The sequence below is a fragment of the Aptenodytes forsteri genome, unplaced genomic scaffold (assembly GCF_000699145.1).
Source record: "Aptenodytes forsteri isolate BGI_AS27 unplaced genomic scaffold, ASM69914v1 Scaffold110, whole genome shotgun sequence".
NCBI classification, from domain to species: Eukaryota; Metazoa; Chordata; class Aves; order Sphenisciformes; family Spheniscidae; genus Aptenodytes; species Aptenodytes forsteri.
The window spans coordinates 63,345-87,582 of NW_008794583.1; the positions used below are offsets into that span (position 1 = coordinate 63,345).

The window sequence follows — 24,238 nt, forward strand, 5'->3', positions numbered from 1 at the left end:
GGGCCGAGGCCCGAGGCCCGGGGTGATGGGCGCTGCCGCCTCCCGCCCGCAGACCGGCATCGTGAGCATGGTGTACACGCAGTCCGAGATCCTGCAGAAGGAGGTGTACCTCTTCGAGCGCCTCGACTCCGCCAACAGGGAGGCGATGAAGCACCTGAAGGCCATCTGCTTCCTGCGGCCCACCAAGGTAGAGCAATCCCGCCAGCGCTGCCCCTCGCCTCAGACCCCCGGCCTCGGGCATCACCCTGCCCTGCCCTTCCCGCCTGCCGTTAGCCTGAGGTGGTGGGACGGCCGTGCGTGAGCCGTGGGTCACGAGGAGGGACCGTGATGGGGACGGCGAGGGGGCGCGGGTCACTCCAAACCCTTCTTGATTCAACATTTTTACAATCTGCTCTCCCCGGTGCTGTTTTCGTCCAGGAGAACGTGGAGTGCCTCATTCAGGAGCTGCGGCGGCCGAAGTACAGCATCTATTTTATTTGTAAGTAGGTCCCGTCCTGTCCAGTAAGTCAGACTTGCCCGTCAGAGAGCGATCGGATGTTCAGTAGAGAACACAGATGTGAGACGCTGTGACCGCTCCCACTGACAGGCCTTTACTAAAGCGCTAAGAATGTGTGAATTCTAGTTTTTATGCTATTTTAGCAAAGGGTACATACATACCAGATAAAATAATTAAACCGAAGCAACTCGCGAGAGATCTTTGCAAAGCAACACCGTAAACCTGCATTCCTCCGCTGTGGCTCATCCCTGAAAATTTCTGGGATGTTGCTTCATAAACATGAAAGGCGGCTAATGCGAGGGGTAAAGTGCCTTTATTATACGGAAACCTGAGATGCGCTGGGTGAGAGACTGGCCCAAATCTTGAAGGTAAATAATTCAGAGACAGGATTAGGGTAGACTTCACATCCCAGCGTTGGACTAAACCTGCTACGTGGCATCTTCTCATGCCTGGCACATCGGGCGGGTGTTCCTCACGTGTCCTGCTCATGCTGCGGAATGTTCTGTGGTTTGGGAAATGAAGCAGAACAACTACGGCTGGCTTTGTGTTGAAGTCTAGCCCTCCAGCACAGGTATCACTTGGTGAGATTCTAGGAAATGAGCTGAAGAGGCCTCTAGATGTCATTGCCGCTCTGCAGGAATGCAGCGCCGAGGAGCCAGGCTCCGGGCGGCGAGAGAGGGGGCTCCGGTTTGGAAAGGGTGGTGGTGACCTGCTGGCACAGCAATGCCGAGGAGCTCAGCAGAGATGCGGCTGTCACTGTGTTCAGCCATTTAGTATTACTCAGTTTTTACGCACAGAAATCTACTGACCACAACCGGGCTGTGCGTGGTGTGGCTTAATCGGGCAGATGTCAGGCCAGGGAGAGGACAGGAGAGAGCCGCTGCTGCCTCTCCAGCACTGCCGCGTCCCACGGGGCGTTTAATCCCATCGTTGACCGTGACGTGCTGGTCCAGCGCTGCAGTCACGTACTGGATATTGGCACCAGAGGCAGGAAGTCGAACAGGGGATTGGCTCAGAGTATCCGTGTGAGGTAACTTCTGGATTATAATGTCTGCATAACAATCGCAGGTGTAAGGTCAAGGGATCTCTGCTGCAATCTGCTCCTGCTCCAGGGGAAAATCTGGTCCTACTGTTCTGTGGTGTTCTTGTGTGTCACGTGTCACTCGCAGAGCCCGACTGTTCTTTCGCTGTTGTTTTCTTTCAGATTTCAGTAACGTGATCAGTAAGAGCGATGTCAAGTCATTGGCTGAGGCTGATGAACAGGAAGTTGTGGCTGAAGTTCAGGTGAATTTTGAGTATTTTAAATAGATCTCCTAATCCAAAAGCATCAGCAAAGTGAACGTACAAGCTAACAAACTCAGGCGTGGCAGTGGGAGGACTCAGTAGTTCTCGAACAGTATGCAGCAGCACCGTGCAGCAGTCTCGGATGGAAGAAAAGATGAACGTAGACGTGGGATTAAAAAGTAAAAGAAAGAAAAACTGCTGTGGCCCCCGTTTCTGCCTGCCCTCCTGTTGTCAGGGCCGCTGCTGGTTCTGCTGTCATCTGTGTTTCACAAGGCTGCTACATGTTTGTGGTGTTGACGAAGAGCTACATACTCGAAAAATACACACGACAAACTGGCAGTGGAGTTGTCAGCAGAAGTGGAGGGATTTGAGAGGTTAGGCACGGAGGAAGGAGAAACGATCAGAGTCAAGGAGTCTGTGCGCTGCTTAGGATTTTAGTGTTAATGTGGCTGATGCTGGCACACGTACTCTTGTAGGCTGAATAAGACACGTAACTGTATTTGCTTTCCCTTGTTGGCAGGAGTTCTATGGCGATTACATTGCAGTGAATCCACACGTTTTTTCTCTCAACCTCTTGGGCTGCTGCCAGGTATGAAAAAAGCTAATGCTCCTCCAGGGCCTTGTTTTACGGTTAATAGAGAGACTAGTAGCCGCAACAAGCTGGGTGCGGCGGCGGGCTGCCCAGCAGGCAGACTGCTGTTGAGGGTCCGTAAGGGGGCAGCTGATCCTTACGAGGAACTGGCAAGGAGAGGAACGCTGGGGAATCCGGATTGTGGCCTCTGGTCTACCTGCTCCTTCAGTCAAACTGTAGTTTAAGACTTTAAGACTTAAGACTTTATGTGAGAAAGAGTTTGGGGACGGTGCAGACTAGATGCAGCCTTTCCTTCTAGGGTCGCAACTGGGATCCGGCTCAGCTGTCCAGGACAACTCAAGGGCTGACTGCTCTGCTTTTGTCTCTGAAGAAATGCCCCATGATTCGGTACCAGCTCTCTTCTGAGTCAGCAAAGAGGCTTGCTGAATGCGTGAAGGTATGGTGAGAACCTACAGCGATGTGAAATAAGTTTGGCAACGTACTTAAATTTTGTTTAATTTTTTTACATGTTGGTGCATTTGAGAGGAATACCCTTTTTCAGTCAATTCTTGTAAATTGTGTCATTTCCTTTGTTGCACGGCTTCGGGCAGGTCACACGCCTCGTCTCTGCCTGCTCCCAACCAAGGAGCAGGTGAAGACCCCTATCTCCTGTGAGTGTCATAAATTGCAGCAGGTTACCTGGTGCCTTTTGAGAGCGGGTATTATTTCTTCATTAGCAGTGTAGACTAAGATAGCAGCACAACCCGTTTTTCACCAGCTCTTCACTTTTTGTTCACCTGTATCCAGACTAAGAGGAAACATTTTCTGGGTATACATAAGATCAAATGGCTTTTTTTTTTTTTCCCTTTTCTCGACAGCAAGTAATCACTAAAGAGTATGAGCTGTTTGACTTTCGGCGCACTGAGGTTCCTCCTTTACTTCTCATTCTGGACCGGTCCGACGACGCCATCACCCCACTTCTGAACCAGGTGAATCATCTCGCAGTTGTGCAAGGGCTGAGATAGGAACGCGAGTTCTGGAAGTGCAGAGAGCCCTGTGGCGGTAGTAGCGAGTTGGGAGTTCACACCCTGGCAGGGCACGGTTTATATCTGAAAGGTAAAAAGTATTGCCTCCCACCCCCATTCTTTTTGAAATCCCTCTTTTATCTCGTGGCCTGATTTTTCAGAGTGTTGAGCACGGATCGTGTGCGCTGGCTTCAGTGGCAGATGTAGCCAGCACCCTGGAAAACCAGGCCGCTTGCACTTCCATAAGACAGACTTTATGTTTGGAGTCCTCGTGTCTCGGCAGTGTCCTTTCCAAGGGTTTATTTGTATAGGCCGTTTGGCAGCACACGTACACAGTTATTGAGTGACCTTGCGCTGCTGTATTTCTCCCTCCGTGTTATTGACGGGTGGTAGTATTTACTACGTAGCTGTTGGGATTTTCTTTTTCTTTGCTGTGCTGCAGATTCTGGCATCAAACGGCCTGTTTGTCTCCTTTCATTTCTGGGGGGTACGCTTAGACACAGGTCAGTCTGGCGATCAGGCGACGGCTGGAGCTGCAGCCGGGCTACCTCAACAGCAGCCAGCGGTTCTGCAACGCCAGTGGTGTAGGAGCTAGTGGTGATACTTGTATTATTGGAGTGATCCGACAGTCAGAAACCCAGGTCACGTGTGGTTTGTAGAGTTAAGGACGGCGCTCGGCACAGGGCACCAAAAGCATTATCTGCTATGCGGAGGTCTTCTATCCAGAAGAGAGATTCAGATGAATGTAAATGGAGTGTCAGGCATGTCGGTGCTCCGATCAGCTTTCTCTCTAGATTAGTATTAGTCTTCCCAGGATAAATATAGTAACTCACCGATGTGCAGAAACACACACTCCTACTGCTGCCTAAGAAGCAAAGGAGCATGGAGGAAATTGCACAGTTTGCAACTGTGGAACCTCTGCAGCCAAAAATACATGTCCCTTCACAGCAGAGGAGGGGGAGATGACGGTGGCGAACAGAACCGTTCGAACAGGAATATTAATCCCCATTGCTCCTCTTTTCGAGAGTCGTGTCTTTTAAACGTACTTACGGTAAGCACCCTGGAACGGGGTGGTTTTCCTTTGCGTTTGCACCAGCGTCTCTCACCACGGGATGCCCGTCTGATTATAACGGAAGTAATATTTATTCCTTCTTCTAACATTCTGGCAAAAGTTTGAGAAATGCACACTTTGAATCCGCTGTGTGTTGCTAGAGGAATATAAACTGGCTTTGTTTGAGTTCAGCCTGAAATCCATGAATTTTCCAATGCTGTTTATTATCTTACTAAGGTCATCATTTGCCTTTCTCTTTCACCATCCTTGTTAGTGGACGTACCAGGCTATGGTTCACGAATTGCTGGGGATTAACAACAACCGCATCGACCTCTCTCGGGTACCGGGGATAAGCAAGGATCTCCGAGAGGTGGTCCTGTCTGCCGAGAACGACGAGTTCTACGCCAACGTAGGTATCTCGGTGGGGATCTTCATGAGTAGGTGAATTTGGGGATGCGGTTCCATTCTTTGTTTTGCCGTGTGAAAGGAAATTTCCAATGACTTTGAGCGTCGGGGTGGTGATGTACTGTATAGCTTATGCAAGTGGTGAAAATCAATGTGTTATGCAAGCAGCATCTGACATGAAATAACGTGTCCATTTTATAGTTTTATTTCAAACCCGGACCAATGGCAGAGCTGCTTGCCCAAGCTTGGGCCTCAGGGAGACGATGTGCAATGGCACTTCAGTGTTTCGGGCACAGAGTGCCACTTTGTTCCAGTGGCATCAAGACTCGTGTTAGAATGGCTTTCTCTCAGATCCCTGTCTTGTTCCGTGCAGAACATGTACCTGAACTTTGCGGAGATTGGCAGTAACATCAAGAACCTTATGGAGGATTTCCAGAGGAGGAAACCTAAGGAGCAGCAGAAGCTGGAATCCATAGCAGATATGAAGGTACAAACAATCTACACGTAACTGACTGGACTTTTTAAATCCCGTCCATTGCGGGATAGTGCAGATCACTGCTGTCTCTACACCGACAGTCCACACTATCAGCACCAACGGTTCAGATCTCTGTGGCGTGCTAGTTTTGTGGAGCAGAAACCTCCTTTTTGCACTGTGTTCATTACAATGGTTCTTCACTGAGGGCTAGACACTTCGATAGGCCGTTCTGCACCACTGCAGTGTGGTCTACAGGCTTGCTTATTCTGACTGCTCGCTAAGCTGCTGCTTAGAGCTTGCTGGAATCCCAAAGCCCTACAATTGAATTGGTAAGCTCTGGTTTAAGTACTTGGCTTACTCCAATAGGGCTGTGTGGACTTCGTATCTGAGCTGGGTCACTTGGCAACAGCTCAGAGCACAGGCTATTAATTCAGTCACTGCTCAAGATTTAAAGAATCCTGGCGACATCTTTGGAGATACTGTCCGCATCCTTTTATTTTAAGAGTAAATAAGAAGTACATCCCTTCCAAAATTCTCCTTGTAATTGGAGAAATCCTGTGGGCTCCTGGGATTGAGGTGCCCGGTCATCCACACACCCACGCTGGCCTTGCTTATATTGATGCAAATTAGTTTATACAATTTATCACTGGTTTGCACACATCCACTGTCTCTTGCTGTCTCTTGCTTTTCTTTTGAAGAACCGGTTGCTTTGGTTTCCCCGTTGCAGGCATTTGTGGAGAATTACCCACAGTTCAAGAAGATGTCGGGCACGGTATCGAAGCATGTGACAGTAGTGGGAGAGCTCTCTCGACTGGTTGGTGAGCGGAACCTGCTGGAGGTGTCTGAAGTGGAGCAGGAACTGGCCTGCCAGAATGACCACTCCAGCGCTCTCCAGGTACCTCGGGCTCAAAACCTAACCTTGATCCTTTGTCTGAATCTAGATGGTTTGATCCTGTAACTTCCCCATTGATGGAAGTTTGACACTGAAAGTCAGCGGGAGTTCTGCGTGCAGATATCCTGCAGGGTTGGGACATTAGATGTTCGAATTACTCTTCTCCTCCCCATTCAGTTCAGATGGGGATGAATCATAGTTAATAACTGGCTTGAGAAGCATCTTTGCAAATTCTGTCTTTGCATTTCACAATACAACATTCCTTCATTACATCCAGTCAGTTGGCTTCTGGCAAGCTGCCTGTGCAGGCACCAGCAAAAAAAAAACCTTGGACCCCTGTGCAGAAGCTGCTTGTATTTGTTGGGGAGGAGAAGAAATGGAATCCATGAAATTGTGTAAACCAGACTATTCACTGAGGTGCTGGCTTTTACCTTTCTTTTTTAAATAAAAAAACAGTGGAAAGCCTCTTAGATAAAAGATTTCTTTGGCAAAGAGGACTGAAAAAGCCTAACAGAGACTTCTGTTATAGCCGAGTATAGACTGAAGTTTTGACCCCATGCTGGCTTGTTGGATTCCATGACCTGACCTGGTATCTGACAGTACGTCAATAGTGATGAATTGTGGCCGCTGACTATTCAGAGAAAAGAGCAGTATTGTGGAGTGTGACTGTATTCTAGCAGAGTTCAACCAGCGACTCAATATTAAAAAACGATTCCTTAATTTTTTATAGCTAAGGTAGGAGTTACACCATATAATGGACTCCTTTACACAATACTGGAGAAGCAGTTTGACTAGAAAATAAAGATAAGCATCTTCAACAGATTTGAAATACACGTCTTCTTTGCCTCTGTTATTCTGTGCTCCAAGTGGGTGGCTAGGGGATAATATTAGACTCTTCAAGTACTGTAATCTGTTACCAGATCCTGAGCTGATGTGAATCGGTACAGGCCTGCTGAAGTCATCGCAGCTATATAGATTGGCGAGCATATAGATATGATTCGCTAGCTTATATTTGGTAGAATTTAGATGACTAAGTATTGAAGGGGGAACGTAGTCATAAAATGCATTTGCTGAAAACAGCCTCTGAGGTTCTCTTGCTGTATCACTGTTTCTGGATCAAGCTTTTGCAGTTTAAAAGTCAAAGATTTGAGTTCTAATCCGTCAGCCCATCGTGTCTGTGCTGTGATCTGTTATTTCTGATACCAACACAGCACAGAGCGTTAGTGTTGAAACTTGGGTGCTTGGCATTGGAGACCATTTTGGAAAATGTTGGTCTACTTTTCTGTCTTTTATTAAGTTATCTCAGATTCGTTGAAGAAAGGGATGATGTGAACTTCTGGTGATTTTGCCGTTGCATTACCGGCTCTACGGTTAAGAGACTATGTGGCAGTGCTGGAAACTGGACAGAGGCAGGTCAGCCCCCACCGAGTGCCACGCTGTCATGGCAGGGCAGTTACTGGAGTTCGCCTTGGTGCTAATTCAGGTCTTAGTCTGGCCTAAGTAGGTATTCCTGCAGTTTTTAAAGCAGAAAAGCTGCCTGCAGTTTGCTTACAGCCACATGCCTAAAGGGCTCTATTGTATTCCTAACAACTGAGACCGACTGGAAAACATGTAGCAGCTAGGAAATAAATGCAAAACTATGGAACTGATATCTTTCTACATGAGAGATCAGTATCTCTTTAGCTGCACTGCCCCAGGCTGTTCCCTGTTGCAGTCTCCTAATGGCAGTGAAGGGGCAAGGCCACAGAAACAATGAAGAATAAGCCAGTGCACGAAATAAAGGCAGAATTGTTCTCCCACTGATGTAACTTCAGCAATTGTTAATTTCTCAGTGGCCTCGGGCCCCTGAGTACAGTACATTTTGGTTATTCTTTCCCTGGTCTCTTATTAATCCTGACATAGTACATGAGCCTTGAGAGATGAATGGGAGGTTTTGAATCCCATCTCCTTGGACGGACAATAGCTTTTCTGTTTTACACGCTTCCCGCTTATATAGGCATTGCCACTGCACTGCCAGCACAGGATCAAAAATCTTGCAAGCAAACATCTCCGTGGGACTCTGTCCCTACCCTCACAGGTGAATTCCTGACCTTACCAAGGTCAATGGTAAACTCCTGTTGATCCTCCTCAAAGCCAGGATTTTATCCTGTGTTTTTGTAGCTAGTCAGCATCAGCCAAATTCCAGCAAATATAGCTGAATCAGCGTGGTAAGTAGCGACAGTTTCAGAACGCTGTTTCACAGCTGTTCACTGAATGTTTCCGTGTTGCCTACCTGTATATTGGGAGGGTGGGAGAATCTTGCAAAGATACGCTGGGATTTTTGGAGTGTTTGAAGGTCATGTACGCTTACAGAGTGGAAAAAATCCTAACTGGTTCCATCCCTCTCTTGGAACCGCCATTTCTGCAACTGTAAAACTGGCAGCTCCTCTGCTCCCATGCATTTGAGCTAATACAGGCTGATTGTTTTGCTTTAATGTTCAGCACAGGGAGAATTTCAGACTTTGCTGTGTCCTAAAGCATCTGTCCAGCCCTAACCCGATGTCTGCAAAGACATCTGCTAGTTGATGCCTGTTCTTTGAGATCCATCTCAAAGCTCGGAGTTAAGAAGCTTATTACTCCCACTGCTCACCTAAGCTACCAACTTGGCTCTGGTGTTTGTTCTGTTAACTCCATTATCTCAACTCTGTGACTCGACACAATGACTGAGAGGTTGCAGAGAGGAAATAAGTGCTTTTTGTTGCAATGAGGAGGAGTAGCACTTACATGGCCAATTGCCAATTTACACAAGCAATTATATCCTGCCGGCAATCCCTGGAGGGTAAATGGCATGCACCGGGGGTTCTGAAACTTTTCTGGAAAGGGTCTGTACTTTAACAGGCAGCCTCTTTGGGGCATGCACCCTTTATATTTACGGTATCGTGTTCTATTCAGCAGAAAAAGTAACAATCTGCATATTAGAAGTAATAACTGTAGACTTCTGTATTTACCTCCAGTGCTGTAATCTTTCTCTTCCTTTTCATGCTTTAATTCCTTTCCTCCTTTGCTTCCAAATGCTTGATACTTGCTCCTCCGCTTCTCACATCCAAAGGTTATCTGAGACTTCGATGCTTCTGCCCTGCACCTTCCAAAAGAAAACAGAATCTATGTAATTGTCCTCGCTCTTTTCTCTTGACAGTCAATATTACGGTGGAACCTGTGGGCCAGTTCTGGCTCTACTCAAGTTGGAAAGGGAAGGGCAGAGGTTAAAGGTTTCTGTGAGTGCCTGCTGATGCCCCCCTTCAGGGGAGGCACCCAGTAACCTGCGCTCACCCCTCAGCGTGTTATGGAGGGTTAAGAATGGACAACAGAATTGCGTTATGAATTCCCAGCTTCAGGAAAAGACCCAAAAGCAACTTGCACTCCATTGTACTCTAATAAATCTAACGGCAGAGCACATAAGAAGCCAGGCTCTGTTGCTTATGACACAATTTAATTCTCTTGCATTCCTCCTGCATGCAATTTTGTTGCTAGGCAGTGGGCTTGATATTAGTCTGATTTAATGTCCTTTGAAGGCCTTACCATTAACACTGCTCTCTGTCTTGCTGCAGAACGTGCGTCGCCTCCTGCAGAACCCCAAGGTGACAGAGTTTGACGCTGCCCGGCTGGTGATGCTTTATGCCCTGCACTACGAGCGGCACAGCAGCAATAGCCTGCCAGGGCTGATGACAGATCTCAAGAACAGGGGTGTGTCAGAGAAATACCGAAAGGTAACTGCAGCATGGATGAACGAGTGGGACAGGAGGGCACGGAAGTGGAAAATCAGTGTTAATTGGTGTAGAGCTTGCCCGCTTTAGTTTAGCACAATGCTTTTTTGTTGAATCGTGCCGCACCTTGCGAAAAGAACCCTGAGCTTGGCTGGGGCCTGCAGGTGTTACTTTAAAAGGCATTACTAATCACTTAATTTCCATTTCCAAAATCAGTGATATTATGAAGGATTGAATAAAGCAGAGACGGCAGGCACGCCAGGAGTCTGCTAGGACGGGTGTGTGGCATGTAAACGGGGCCTGGAACATGCTTCCTTTCGCCTTCCCCTCCTCCTCCCCACCCCTCTTCCCCCAGCTCCTGCTGAATAGGCAATAGTTGCAGCAAAGGACTTATGGGGACTGTAAAAGGAGCTTGGCTGGGAGGGAGAGGGTGGCAGTGCTTGGCAAATGTAGTGAGCAGCTGGAGAGGAGGTGGAGAAGCGGGATGATGTCACATTGCATGGAAGATCTGCTATCACTGCAGCAGACTATGGAAATGAAAGCCTCTCTCCTTATGCAGGCAGTGTCACGGCAGACTGACTTGCTTGGTGGATAGGGGGAATACTTCTTCTCTTCCCCCTTGCTTCTCTCTATGCTGTGTTATCTGCTTGGGATCGATCTCCCTGACTCCTTGGTCATCACTCCGGTGCCTCCACTGAGCCTAACTAGACAAAAACTGCCTGGAAGCTGGTTTCCCAGCTTAACAGGATTCTGGTTTTGCCTCTCTCTGTACAGCTCGTGTCTGCCGTTGTGGAATATGGAGGGAAACGGGTGCGGGGCAGTGACCTGTTCAGTCCCAAGGATGCTGTAGCCATCACCAAACAGTTCCTCAAAGGACTGAAGGTATGGATCTGCCACAGATGAAATAATGTCAGTTTTAGTCAAAATTACAGTCACGGAGCAGGACTCGCATGCAGTTCAATGCCACGTGTCATGGATTTCAGAGATTTAATATTAAGTGCACTGGGCTTTTAGGGCATAATTCTCACTGAAGACAATGGGAGTTAGTTGCTGCAAAGCCTCTTCAAATCTGGACTTCAGTAGTTAACACTTGATGTATCCATCAGATGATGATGCTCCTTTTATGTGCCTTTGCTGATCTTCCCTCTTAGCTTGCTGCCTTGCTGTATTAATTCATAACAAGAGCTTCTCTTGCACTGTAGGGGGTTGAGAATGTGTACACGCAACACCAGCCTCTCCTTCAAGAAACACTAGATCAGCTCATCAAAGGAAAACTCAAGGACAGCCAGTACCCCTACCTGGGTCCCAACACTCTCCGTGACAGGTATGTGGGGCCTTTTAGGGCAGAGCTTGGAACTGAAATATATCTGCTCCTCCCAGTGCTGCCACTTGCTTTGTTGTTTGCCTGTAGATGAACAAAACGGGCTTGGCAGAGAAATGTCTTGATTCTTTCTTGTATTCTCAAGTAGGTGCCCTGGAGAGGGCTATTAAGACTGAAGTACGGTTGTCTTTTCTTGCTGGCCAAGATGTGACGTTCCCATTGTAAGGGCTCAGGTAAAGGATAGAGCCATTTCACCAAGCTGCCAGGATGTTCACGTGATGGATTTCAGCATGCCCCCTAACTTCAATCCATGCCATCTGGTGTTTATTTGTAGAGTATCAAAAATAGTCCAACTGCAAGCTCTCCCTTCTGAGCCAGTTACTATTCCTGATGAGAATGGGATCTTGCTGAATATGGCTAATAACTGTAATTGAAAAGAACTCTGGCTGTCTGGTTCTCGCTGACTTTGCTGGAGCTAAGCTAATCTGTTGTCAAAGAAGTCATTAAAGGTAAATACGGGCCTCAGCATGAGGGCACTGAATCATCAGAGAGAAGACGACAAGTTCTCCTCTACCGGTGTTCTGTACAAATCACTCCTTTCTTTGGTACCGCAGTTTCCTTTCTGTAAATTAAGTTTAGCTTCTGCAGCGTGCTGGTCGGGTATTTCTTATTCCTTCTAGTGGTAGTCTCCTTTGAGGAGAAGAGCCTGCTGTTGCTTTGCTTCCTTTGGGTGATCCGTGATGAGGTCATCGCAGCGATTCTCTGAATCTTCTCCAATGTCTGTTAAATGTCCCAGGGTTCTGCGGAAGATGTTTTACTTGCAGCGTTAGAACGATCGTCATCCCCTCCACACGCTGCATATTATTGGCTTTTTATCAGCAACTCCCACATTTTTAGTGAAGCAGAAAATCAATTCAAGGTAGTAATTCTCAACAAATGAGGCGGCTGTTGCAGGGCGGTTTGGGTTAAATGAAAACCACAGACTCATTTGGAGCAGGAGAGAAGTAGACTTGGGGACCAAGGTTCAGCAGTGTCAAGCGGGTGGGAGGGGCAGAAGCATGTCAAAGAGCGAGCATTCATGTCTGGCGCTCTTTGAGATGCACACACAGTGCTCTTCCTCCTTAGCCCTGCCTTGAGGCATTTCGATCCATCTGATGAAAGCAAAAATGTATTTTGTAGCAGGGAGGCATCCAAATTCCATGCCAGGCTGACAGCAGGGGAACGTTAATAATTTTATTTATGAATAAGAAAGAATTATAGTCATACAAGAAACAATTTGTTTGTGTATGTCCCTGGTAGACCAAAAAAATATCTGCCTTACTCCAGATTTTCCCTTTAAAATAAAACGGTGAATTTTGGATAGGGTGGATGGGTGGTTTTAATAGGTGTGAAATATCAAGGCCCCTAGCAACAGAAGTGCTATCCTCTCTGTCCTTGAAACCAGCTCTTGACTGAGATGGATTTCAGCCCAACAAAAAGAGGTTGAGGGATGCGGTTTGTGGTAGATCTGAAATGAGACCTGCAGAACAGCAGTAACTGCATCCAGGCATCCCCGACCTGGGTTTGTTCTGAGCTAACTAGAAACAAATGGTCTTCTGACCTTTATCTTCTCTTTTTCAGCTCCCACTTACATTTTCCTGAGCTGTGTTTCGCTTAGATTCCTCTTTAAATGTTTCCTGAAAAGGGTACAGCAACCTGCCCCTGAGAATCCTGCTACAAAGAACATGCAAAGAATTTATTTGGGGGAGCATGAGAAGGGTTTAATTCCTACCTCGAACTGGAGGAAAACAGAAGCTGGATGAAGGGAAATGGAGTCTGCACCTCCCTCCTTTCTCCGCAGCAGCTGCAGCCTTGTCTCTTAGCTAAAAGACGTGAATCCTGTAGTTTTGTTAAAGTAAGCAAAGCAGAGCTTCCAGACTGTTCTTTCCCTTAAATTTCTCACGGTCTTCCTTTGGTCTGGGATTGTCCTTGGGACAGAGGCCGGTCCAACAGTGCTGCTGCTGGGTCAGGTGTCTGCAAAATGATCAAAAGCGTAAGGGCACGTGGTTGTTAGGGTTGTTTCCTGATGGGAGTGGTAGATCTTGTTGAGCTTAAGACATAGGAGCTATAGGAATGAGGGTTTGTAACTGACAAAAAATAGGCACCTAAATACTTCTGCGTCTGGTCTTTACTTGCTGCATAAAATGGGGGCCACAGCACTGTGTTCTCTCTAAAGTATGAATATTCGATATCATGAAAACGGGGGCTCATCTAAAAACAGGTTTTAGTTATCAGGTTTGGAAGAAAAAGGCCCATTTGATGGTTTTGCCTTAGTGCCAAAGCAATTGAGCAAGGAATTTAAATTTAATAATTTCACAAAACTTGGTACAATAAATCACAGCCCAAGGCAAACTGGGCTACACTGTCTTCTTGCTTTCTGCTTTGAGGGGATGGTGTTACAGTGATTGGCAGGAGTTCAGCAGAAGGTCAGGGCAAAAGGCTTTGTATTTTTTGATCAAAGGGATGCAGTTGCTTGAACAGCAAAGAATTTGAAAGGATTCTTTTTAACTATTTCTTTCTGTATTAAACATTACACTGTTGCAAGGGAGAAAAAGCTCCTGGTCCAAATTCAGCTGTGGAAATTGGCAGCAGTGAAGGAAAGGGAACCTTTGCAAAGCACTGAGCAGGGTTCCTAGGAGAGAGCAATAAGCAATTCTGCTTTCTTTTGCTTCTCCTCTATTTCCTGCCGTGTTAAATATCATCCTTTTCTCGTGTGCCATCAGCCTGCAGTCCCTTCCACCTTGCTGCTGGAAAGTACTAGCTAGAAAAGTTCCTAAAGCCTCTCTCCGTCACAGCAGCCTGCGGGAGCCCCAGCTGTGTTACACGCCGTACGAAATGCCTCCCAAGGTCTGTGACCCCACCGGCGTGCTCTGCTCGCCGGGCTCTGCCAAAGCCTGCCCTTCGGGTGGAGCTTTTGCTTTGTTTATGCTTTGACCTGGGATCTCCTCTAATAGGGCATTTGTCCCGACCAGAGCAGCTGGGCCTGAGGGTGCTTACCCAAGATGGCTAGAGTCCGCTTCTTACAAAATCGAGTTTGTAATCGGACCACCAGACAGCTCTGTCACTGCTACGCTTCTTAAAACCAAACATGGGTCCTCAACGTTTTGCATGAACCAGGCAACAGCCTAGGAAATAGCAGTAGGAAAAGGCATGCTGCTCCCTGGGGATCCAGACGGGACTCGGCTCATTCCGCGTCTTTCTCAAATTACCACAATTACTTAACCTGCTTATTGAAAAATCTTGGAAAGTTACCTTGTCTGAAAGCCCATCAAAGTTCAGACTTAAACGTGGAACGTGAGAACTCACTGATACCATCTAGTTTAGAGCATTCTAGGACTGGACATGATCTTTCTCCCACTGATTTTGTTGAAGGGAAAGTTCTTGTTGACTGCTCGAGGAGAGGAAGAATTTGGAACCGTTTAGAAATGTCTACAGCTGACACACATCTGAAGGGATGGCTGAGGTATCTCCTTAGGCAGCGAATATAAAATCTCCTTTTTTGGAAACATCAGCTTGCAGCACGTGATGTGGAACCATTTGGCTGTATGCTTTTTCATCTGAGCTCACACATACTGCCCTAAAGATTAGGGAAAGTAGCGCTATTCCTAAATCATATATATTCTCTTGTGTTTAGTATGGTTTGCGTTTCGTGGATTTTTTTAAGGCAAAACTCTGACCGTGTCCTTGTTTTTTCAAGGAAGTTGCTTTTTCCTCCTGTCTGAAGTGTTTGAGCATTTAGCTGTTAAATTGGTAGTTAACCCGAGGAGATACATAGCCACATCCACAAATGGGGCCTGAGGAGCACAACAGCTGGAGCGAGTGTTGCTGTCGACTGCTTTCCCCCTAATCCTATAACAGTCTTGTGGTTTCTGCCTATTCCGAAATTGCTTACTATTTGCCCTTGATCTAAGCAGTATTCCCTGGGCGCTTCATGAGAACACCAAGATCCCTTTGTTCTTCCTGTGGCAGTCTGCCTCTGCGTGACTTAGCTCGCTTCTGGTCTGTGAGAAATCTGCAGGGTAAATGCCGGATGCTTTGAGCAAGGCACCTGAACTGGGAGAGAGGCTGTAGTTCTGCCCCCACTCCCCCATGCCGGGCTTAATCCTGTAAGAAAGGCAGTAGCAATATAAAAGCAAAAATAAGCATGGTCTGTGCCATGCTCCTGACACCTAGCAATCACAACTGCACGGGAAATAGAGGCAGACCAGGATATAGTGTCCAAGCAGGAAGTTTTCTTACCTGCGCCCCAGCATCTCAGAGGCATTATCAGTTTAGTTTGCAGCCCAGTGCAGATACCAGCTCTCCCATGCTGGGTCTGTTTGGATTATCCTCCTTTCTGGATTTCGCTGTTTGACATCTTTTTAGTGTAGGTTTCTCTGGGTATCAGTCGATCTATTCCTCTCTTCGTACAAAGATTCTCCACCACAACAAAACCTGCTAATACGCAGTGACAAAGCCGTGCACAGGGTGTAACCCAGACTTACTGATTGAGGATGGCAGAGAAATTTTATTGCGGTCTGTGATGGCATCACTGGGCCGTTTAGTCTCCCGAGTTGGATAGTGCCAGCTGCTTCGTAAAAAGTACAGAAATGACTTAAAGGGCAAAGGAACCATTTTCTTATTCTTGTTTTGTACAGCACCTAGCACAGGGGAATTCTGTGCCGTGAGAGGGTCTTCTAAACACAGCAGCAAGGAAAACACAATATGTATCAGAAAATTCTAAACTTCCATTCACAGGGTTTGTATCCCTCCTTAGTTCCGACCCATTTGCCTTACCAATTTGATGACATATGTAATCCTCATCAGTGTTGCATAAAACGTGGCCGTACCTGACAGGCTGCGTGTGAGACTGCTTTCACTTAACAGCTAGTAGAGGAGTGGGAGGGAAGAGTACAGGCGGGAAGGGTTTCATGACTTGCTGCTAACTTCTCCTGTGTGTACTTAGTTCCTCCTTAACCTGACGTGATTCAAAACGCACTTTATCTTTTTCAAACCTGTTTTAAGACAGCTGTAAATGCCTTCACAAGGTATTTTTCTGTTCTTGAGCCCGGGGTTGAGAAACTAGCAAACTCCTCTGCATCTGGGCTTTGCATAAGCAAGAAACACACGGTTTCCCTTCCAGTGGATGTAATCTTCAATTACGCCTTGAGTTGATGAAGTGACCAGGCTGACAACGCCCAGTCTCACCCTCATTTGTGGGGATCCAGCATCTTGTTACACTAATTAATGTAACTCTAACTCACTCCTAGGAGAAAGCTGCGACCAAGCATTGCATAGCCCTGACTTCAGGGACTGTTAAGTGCATCAGTGATGTGAGTTTGCAGGGCTGGTGTCACGGTGACAGTGAAAGCTGATGGCAAATTTAAAGGCTGGTAAATGTTAAGGTATTCCAGAGGAGTATATGGGAGCTAGCCACATGACTTCGGCATCTAAATTCCTTAGGTCTCTGATAGTTCCAACCAAAAATGCATAAATGATGGTACCAGGAGACTGATCCTGTGGATTTCAGTCTGCACAAGACTGCTTGGTAAGAAATTACCTGGTTGGTTTCTTTGTTGCTCCAGTGATCCAGTTAGTAACGGTACTTTAACCCTAAAGGTCCTAACTGAGTTACTGGGCTTTGGGGAGGTGCAGCTTTCTCAACCTAAGAAGCGAAGTGTGGCATGGCCTACTTGGCACATGCATCACGATAAAAGTGGGTCTGTAGAGACCTTAGGTATACTTTTTCTGACAACTGACAGTGGCTTATCAGATTACTTCATTGCTGTGCGTTCCCTTTCCTTTGATTTCCACCCCCTAAAGACTCGGGCACGTTTGCACCTAGTTTCCAAAGCCGTATGCCTAAAAAGACAAGGTGCAGCACTCTTCTGTCCTCTGGGGCTGGCTCAGTGACTTGTGTTGTCACTAGGGTGCAAAAACCTCTGTCTGCCTCAGTGAGATGTTTGAACCTGCACAGCCTGAATGTGCGGTTGCTATATATAACCTGCTTATCTTAAGGCTGCAGTGCAGAAGATTTCACAGGCTGTTCCCGTGCAGGGGACACTGTGTAGCTCTGCAGGGAGAGATGAGCACACCAACTCCTGGGGCTCTGGGAGGGAAGTGAAGACAGCACAGACTGCGTTGCTGAAATCCCGAGGGCAGCACTGCCTACACCTCTGCTCCCGGCTGGAAGGGGTGAATCACATGCAGGGTAAAACTTGTCGCTCTGTCCAGAGAGCGCAGGCGTAAGGCATCTAATATAGCATGTTCCACTATTGCGGACTTCTCTACAAAGGGTTCCACTTTGAGCCTTGTTCTTTCCAAGGAAGCTGTGCAGCAAACTGCAGCTGGAAGTCTTGGCCATTATTAGAATTATTATAGTTCCCATGGATAACAAGTTGTATAGTACCTGCGGAGGAACTGTATTGAATGCAACGACTTTGTTGTTGAATTAGCAATGCTGTGTGTCACCAGAGGGTGTGCCTGAAATGATGGGGTTCCCACGTTCCAGGCATCGAGGCTGCGGTATTCCCTCTCCACCCCACAAAGGGAGACTACCGCCACCTTCTAAAGCATCTCTGAAATCTCCTTTTGTCTGTCCAAATCATCTTATGCAGACCTGACCCAAACTTTCTGAAAATACTTACGATTTGGAAGGTTATCGGTAACAAAGATCACTTTGGGAAGGGGTGTGGGCTCATCTTTTCCCTGAATTTTTCTTACCTTTCTGCACCCTCTCCAGGGGCAGGGAGGCAGTTGCGCGGATCTGGTGGCTAACACGCTTGTTCTGAGCCAGTGTCCCATTCTGACGGCAGAAGCAGTTTTGCTCTTGGTAGTACTGCCTGTTCAGTGATGCCAAGGAAGAAGTCCTCGATGTTCGTCCTTCCGATGCGCGTGTTGCTCCCCTGGACAGTAACAGGTGTCGAGGGCTTTGCAGGTTGGCTTCTCAGCAGGGAGGAGCCGGAGGCACAGAGACTAGGTGCACTCCGGGGTCATCCCTGTCTCATGCTCCATTTGCTTTGTCACTGATCCAGAGCTTGCACAGGCAGAGCAGATGGATGCCTGCTGCTTCCACCACTGCAGCAAGCAGCTGTATTGTAGCCGAAATACCTGCTTGGAAAGCAGAGATGAGTTTTGAGACCGCAACAGAAAGTTAGTTGTGTCGAGACTTGACTGCTCTGACTCAAGCAGATGACTGACAGGATGTGATCCACACCTTTTCGCTGTAGATTCTGCAGAAACTGTTCTCTCAGCTTGTAGATGGTGGCAGAGCTGATTTACGGGTTGCAAGCACATTCTGCTGTCCCTGAGAGTGGAAAACCTAAGTGGCTGGGGAGGGTGGTGCAAGGAAGGTGCAGCCTTCCTTTGAAAGCAGAATGTGCGGGGCATATGGCTGGTTTTGTATTTTGTCGGATGAAGGCACTTCCCTCCTTCCCCCCCTCTCCCCTCACGCTACTTCTCTGTAACATCCTGTATTTCTAGGCTGGCTAGGGAATGTAACCTCAGAGGTAAAAATTCTGCGTAAATCCCAGTAGTTCTGTAAAGAGCCAGCAAAACTGCAGCTGATCCGTGCCCTTCAAACCAAGCCCAAGAGGTCTGAAGCACCACTGTTGTCCTCGTTTGACTCCTGAATTGATCTTAATTTAACAGCCGCAGCAGTGTCTCGATCATGCATTAAACATTGGCGTACGTGTCATGGTGGAGCTCCACAGGGATGCAGCGTGTGGGTGTTGCTGAGGAGGCTTTTAAGGACCATTAGCACATTGTGTAAATGTTTAGGAGAGACAATGTTTTAAAAGCGATTTAATGGGCTACACATTGTTGTCAGTCATGAGCCCAGCTTATGACAGAAATGAGACATGGTCTGGGGAGAGAAATGAACATCATCGTTGCCTCAGCGCCCATGAGAGGTACAGGATTTATCCTTGTGTTTTGTCTGATCCCGTCTCAACATTTGCGTCTTTATTGCAGGCCCCAAGATATTATCGTGTTCATCATTGGAGGGGCAACTTACGAAGAGGCGCTGACTGTCTATAACCTTAACCGCACCAACCCGGGGGTCCGGATCGTCCTAGGTGGGACCACAATCCACAACACAAAAAGGTAATAACCATGTATTTACTGTGGATTCTGTGTGTGTAAAACTGCTGACATGAGCGTGAATTTGTGACGCCTCAGGGATCTTCATCACACAGTAAAACACAGAAAACGGTCCGAGCCCAGCTCTGCTTATTATGGCTGAGGGACTTATTACCACGCTGAAGGTTTAATGTGCATTTTACTGAATTCAAGGGCAGGGAAGTAGATGTGTATAGTTTTTCCTGCTTGTAATTCACCACACACTCTAATATGAATGGGAAGCCAGTGCGGCACACAGGAATTCAAAAGCGACTGTGGTCTCATTGCTCCTGTTGAAATCTGGAGCAACTGCATTTGATAGCAGTGAAGTTAATGTACCTGTGATTAGAACTGAGTTCTATGATTACACTGCTAACACGCTCCCTGCCGCCCACAAGCCTGCAGAGTATTGGCTGCGTCTTTTGCATTTCTCCCTGGAGAACGGAGCTTTCCTTATTGGTTTGCTGTACGCTCCGAGTTGCCTTTCCTGGGAGGCCAGACATTTGTAAAGGCTTAATCCCTCCAGGAACTGAGCAACGCCGAGGAGCACTGACCACGCTGAGCTTCATTGATTTCCTAGGTCACTGTCTCTGGGACGTTCCAGCAGCTGACTGTCGGAGCTGGAAGGGCTCGTGTCGGGCAATGCTGATGGTATTTCACGTCCCCTGCACTGAGCTGAGCGAGCCATTCCTAAGGGTCTCAGTTGGGATTTACAGAGTCAGACAGCTCGTACAGAAACCTGCAACTGCTCTTCTGTAGCTGGCCAAAAATTCCTGTTGCTATGGAATGCCTGGCTTATTTCCTATGAACTGTCTGGTTTATAAATACAAATAATGGTTCCTGAACCCAAATTATTCATCTGAGTACTTGAGCACAGGTGAAAATTCAGACCATATTGGGGATTGTTTCCTATCAGCATGACTTGTTGCCAGCCAAGCAAAGGAGCATGAATTCTTTCAATAGGTGCCTTGCTCCTTCCCACCACTCCGTTCCGTCCCCGTTCATAATGACGCTGCCGTGGCCGGGAGCCGATCAGTTATCGGAAGGAGGGTAACGGCAGGAATGTGACAGGTGACCCACATCTCTCCCATGTGTTGCAGCAGGAAGCGTGGTGAAATCTAAGTCCTGGGAGAGTCCCTGGCGTTGTCCAGCAGCTGCTCTGAGATTAAAGAGAGCACCCTGCTCTCAGCTGGGGTGGAAGGAGAGCTTCAACATTACCACGTAGAAACACAAACAAAATGCAGTCCTGCAACAGGAAGGAAAAGTTATGCTTCTCAACATTTGGGATGAAATTTTCAGAGCTGACTAACAGCTCTGGGTGCCTCAGCAGTCTCCTGGAGGTCAGGAAACACATGCTATTAACACCGCAGGCGTTGTATGTCAGAAATACAGCTGTCAAGCACTTCATTGATCTCAGTTACTGACAGGTGGACTCAAGTGTAGCGAGCAGGCTAAAAAATGGCTTGGTTTTCAGGCCATATACGTGCGCTGCTGCTGCATCAGAGTCCAGTGTGATATTTATAAAATCCCTGCACTTTTGCCCTTCCTTTTCATGCCTGTAAGGGATCTTCAGGCTCCAAAGCTGCCTGCACAGAAGCAGTAACAATTCTCTCGCAAGGAAATCCAGTGGCTCCTATCATCACTTGCTCAGAAAAAGTGCCCAAACCCTCCAAATTCACGGTGCCTGCTCTGAAATTTGGCCTTTACTTTAGCTTAATGTCAGATGATTGGAAAGCTCCTGAGCTGATGCTAGCCCAGAAGCAAATTGCTTTTATGAACTGGGTTACAAAGGCAAGTCTGTATTAGCCCACATATCGACCAATTCCTGCCCAAATTACCCGGCTTCCTCAACCTTCTGCTTTACAAAGTAGCCTTTGAACTAAATCCTGTTTTAGCCAAGCCTAGAAATAGTAAGAAAAAGAGATCAGCGGACATACTAGCCGCTCTTTGACTGATAAAAAGAAGTAAAGTAAATTGTCATCTTGCAAGGATGCAGAAAAACCTGGTTCGTATTCAGCCTGGCATGCACCGTAACCTCTTAGTCTACCAGTGCATTTTGAGGCTGATTTTGACATCTACCAACATGCCTGCATTAAACTTTTACCAGCATCTGTGCTGAGAACCTGGGTGGTACTGTCATCACGCCACGCTAAACACGAAAAACCAGAGTAAGCGATATGGAGACCTCTGGGATGGTAGAGTTTTTCACGCCATATTGGAGGTTAAGACCTGCCCCGAAAGTGTATCAGTGTAGCAGATTCAGCAAAAACTGTCACTGTGGGGGGGAACAGAGGAAACTCACCAGCGGTGTTTTGAGTAGGAGAAGGAAAGCAGCAGTGTGGCGAGCAGGATGGGTGTGAGAAGATGGTCTGAGCTTTAGGTTGCCGTCCCAGCTCTGCTGTTGACCTGTTAGGTGACGTTGGGCAACTTTCTCCTTTGTCTGTTTGCACCAGAAGGTCTCTGAGCGGGGACCATCTCTCGCTTCTGCTTTATGAAGTTCAAGATTTGCAGCTACATCGTTGGGCTCCACTTCTTAGATTTGTGCTGTAATGAGTAACATTAGCTAGTTAGGGCTTCTACCGCGACTACGTTTTGGCGCAGTCTCTGAATTATTTACAGAAAAACTAGGATACTGTATCAAAATTTGCATTTCAAAGAATGAAGTAAAAAAAAAAAAGAGAAAGAAAAAAAAAAGGCTGTTGCTTTTTAAGGGCTGACTACTACAAGGTCCCGTCTGGGAACTCCGGGATGAGGACTGTCGAGGGTCCCATTCTAAAAATAGCCCTACCTCAAATATATTTGCTTTTCCCTAGTGGCTTGAATAAGATTTCCTAAATGATGAAAGGACACATTAATAATAATAAAAAATTAGAACTTTGGAGTCAGTAATCTCGAGCCCTTTTCAAGGGAAGACTGGCCTGCTTTAGCTCCTGCATATGCAGGAGGAGCAGCCTGTGCAGTGAAGCGAGTTGTCTCGCTCACGTCACTGAGAAATGAAGAAGTTTCCTGTCCACTGAGTGATAACCGCAATTTTAGCAAAGTGCACGAGGATCACAGATATTTCAGCAAAGACACCGAGGTGTCTGTTGTGAGGAAACCTAGATTTTATTGTGTCCTAGCTGCGCCAGTAAGCCAGTGGCCTTCCTTTAATGAACTGTTGCTTATTTCTGCTGGATTAGGGTTGATATGTCACAATAAACAAGGAGATTTTTATATTAATGCGCTAAGCAGCACATGTAAGCACACTAATCCTGTGCTTTCATTGTTCTTACCAGTCCAACTTAAACTGTGATCAACATCTGTGTTTATAGGGTGGGGGATGGCTTAAGGGATATCCATTCTGCTTTTTTACAAAGCAGGAGGCAAACAAGCCTTTGGAGCTGGTTATGTTGTCAGAGCTGTGTATTTGCGGGAAGCTTATCTGTTTAAGAGACCATCTGCATTGTCCAGTGAATATACTGTAAGTAGATGCTTTAAAGTGTGGAGGTGAAAAACACTCGTCGTGGGGATGAAAAATACAACATTCTGTGTTTGCAAAGAGGGTCTCAAAGTGGGCATTGTAGGTACCTGTTTAAAGTTCCCTTATGCTACACAGTCATGTCAAGGAGAATCTGTCCCTGTTGATCTTCATGGATTTGTATCCATATAGATGCAAAATAGGGGCAGGCATCTAATAACAATGCTCATATCCTGAAATGACGCATGGAGTCTAAGGGATTCCTTATAAATAAATCAGGCTACAGAAGCTAACAGGCTGTACTCTTGGAGTCTGTTCCCCTGTTTGAAAAAATCCCAGTGATTTTACAAGGTACGAGAAAAATTTTGTTTCTTGTCTTCCCTCCTCCACCTCTAACAGATAAATCCATGTAGTGCACCTACTCCTCGGCCTCTTTCCTGACATTAGCCATGGGCAGGTCAGTCAGTGATAGGGTTGGGAATGTGGCTTGGGTCTTCTGTTCCTGGCTGCAAGCAAGAGTTGTGAGAAAAAAATGCATTAAAGCAGCGGGGGTGCTGAAAAGTCAAGTGATGAAAGCCAGAGAAATGCAGAAATCCAAAGATCGGAAAATCTCTCTGATTGCGCACGCTCAGTTTTGCTGCAGATGAGGCCTTAAATCTATCCCATCTCAGTTTACTTAATTCTTCCTTTTTTCCCCCCGTTCCCGTTAACAGGCAACCCTCGCGCTGTTAAGTCTAGGAGGGTATACAGATAGGCACTTGGTAAGGCTTTGTGATCCTTTGAGAAATGCCAGCAGGGTGGAAAAAAATCTGTTGTTGTCAAGGAATTTTCAGTGGTTTTCTAATCAAACCAGATTGGCTGCCTCTGTTACTTTTGAAATTTTGGCAGCCTTACTAAAAATACTTCTATTATGACTTGATTGTCGAAAAGGTAAAAAAGCCTTCCCGGACGTGTTTTCCTGCATGACGAGCCTAGGCAACAGCTCACTGCAGAGCTGCGCCCGGCGTGTGAGAATTGAAATGCCACATCTGCCCACTTAATGCAGTTCTTCTACAGCAGACTCACGCTGGGGACTCCTCGGTCTGCAGCTACGCCATCACATCTGGCCATGGGTCGAACCACTTGATAAAGGAAGACCTGAGTGTAGAGCTCCTACCTGGTTTTTTCCTGCAATGTAACGAGCTGTAATGGAAGGGCTGGAAGGCTGGAGATTATTAATCACAGGTTCTTAGCAGAAATAGTGTGGCCAGCAGGAGTAGGGAAGTGATCGTGCCCCTGTACTCGGCCCTGGTGAGGCCGCACCTCGAATACTGTGTTCAGTTTTGGGCCCCTCACTACAAGAAGGACGTCGAGGTGCTGGAGCGTGTCCAGAGAAGGGCAAC

General features: G+C 47.0%; 1 protein-coding gene across 1 annotated transcript in view; it reads left to right on the forward strand.

Annotated features, from left to right (window-relative positions):
- Positions 1–57: 57 nt before the first annotated feature.
- Positions 58–24,238, forward strand: part of VPS45 (vacuolar protein sorting 45 homolog) — a 30,255-nt gene continuing 6,074 nt past the window's right edge. The window contains exons 1-13 of the mRNA XM_009272566.2: positions 58–187; positions 418–478; positions 1,701–1,780; positions 2,301–2,369; positions 2,671–2,808; positions 3,230–3,340; positions 4,702–4,836; positions 5,206–5,319; positions 6,035–6,202; positions 9,787–9,945; positions 10,717–10,824; positions 11,145–11,266; positions 19,253–19,384. Coding sequence (XP_009270841.1) covers positions 68–187; positions 418–478; positions 1,701–1,780; positions 2,301–2,369; positions 2,671–2,808; positions 3,230–3,340; positions 4,702–4,836; positions 5,206–5,319; positions 6,035–6,202; positions 9,787–9,945; positions 10,717–10,824; positions 11,145–11,266; positions 19,253–19,384 — 1,517 coding nt within the window. The 5' untranslated portion in view covers positions 58–67. The remainder of the gene's footprint in view (positions 188–417; positions 479–1,700; positions 1,781–2,300; positions 2,370–2,670; positions 2,809–3,229; positions 3,341–4,701; positions 4,837–5,205; positions 5,320–6,034; positions 6,203–9,786; positions 9,946–10,716; positions 10,825–11,144; positions 11,267–19,252; positions 19,385–24,238) is intronic.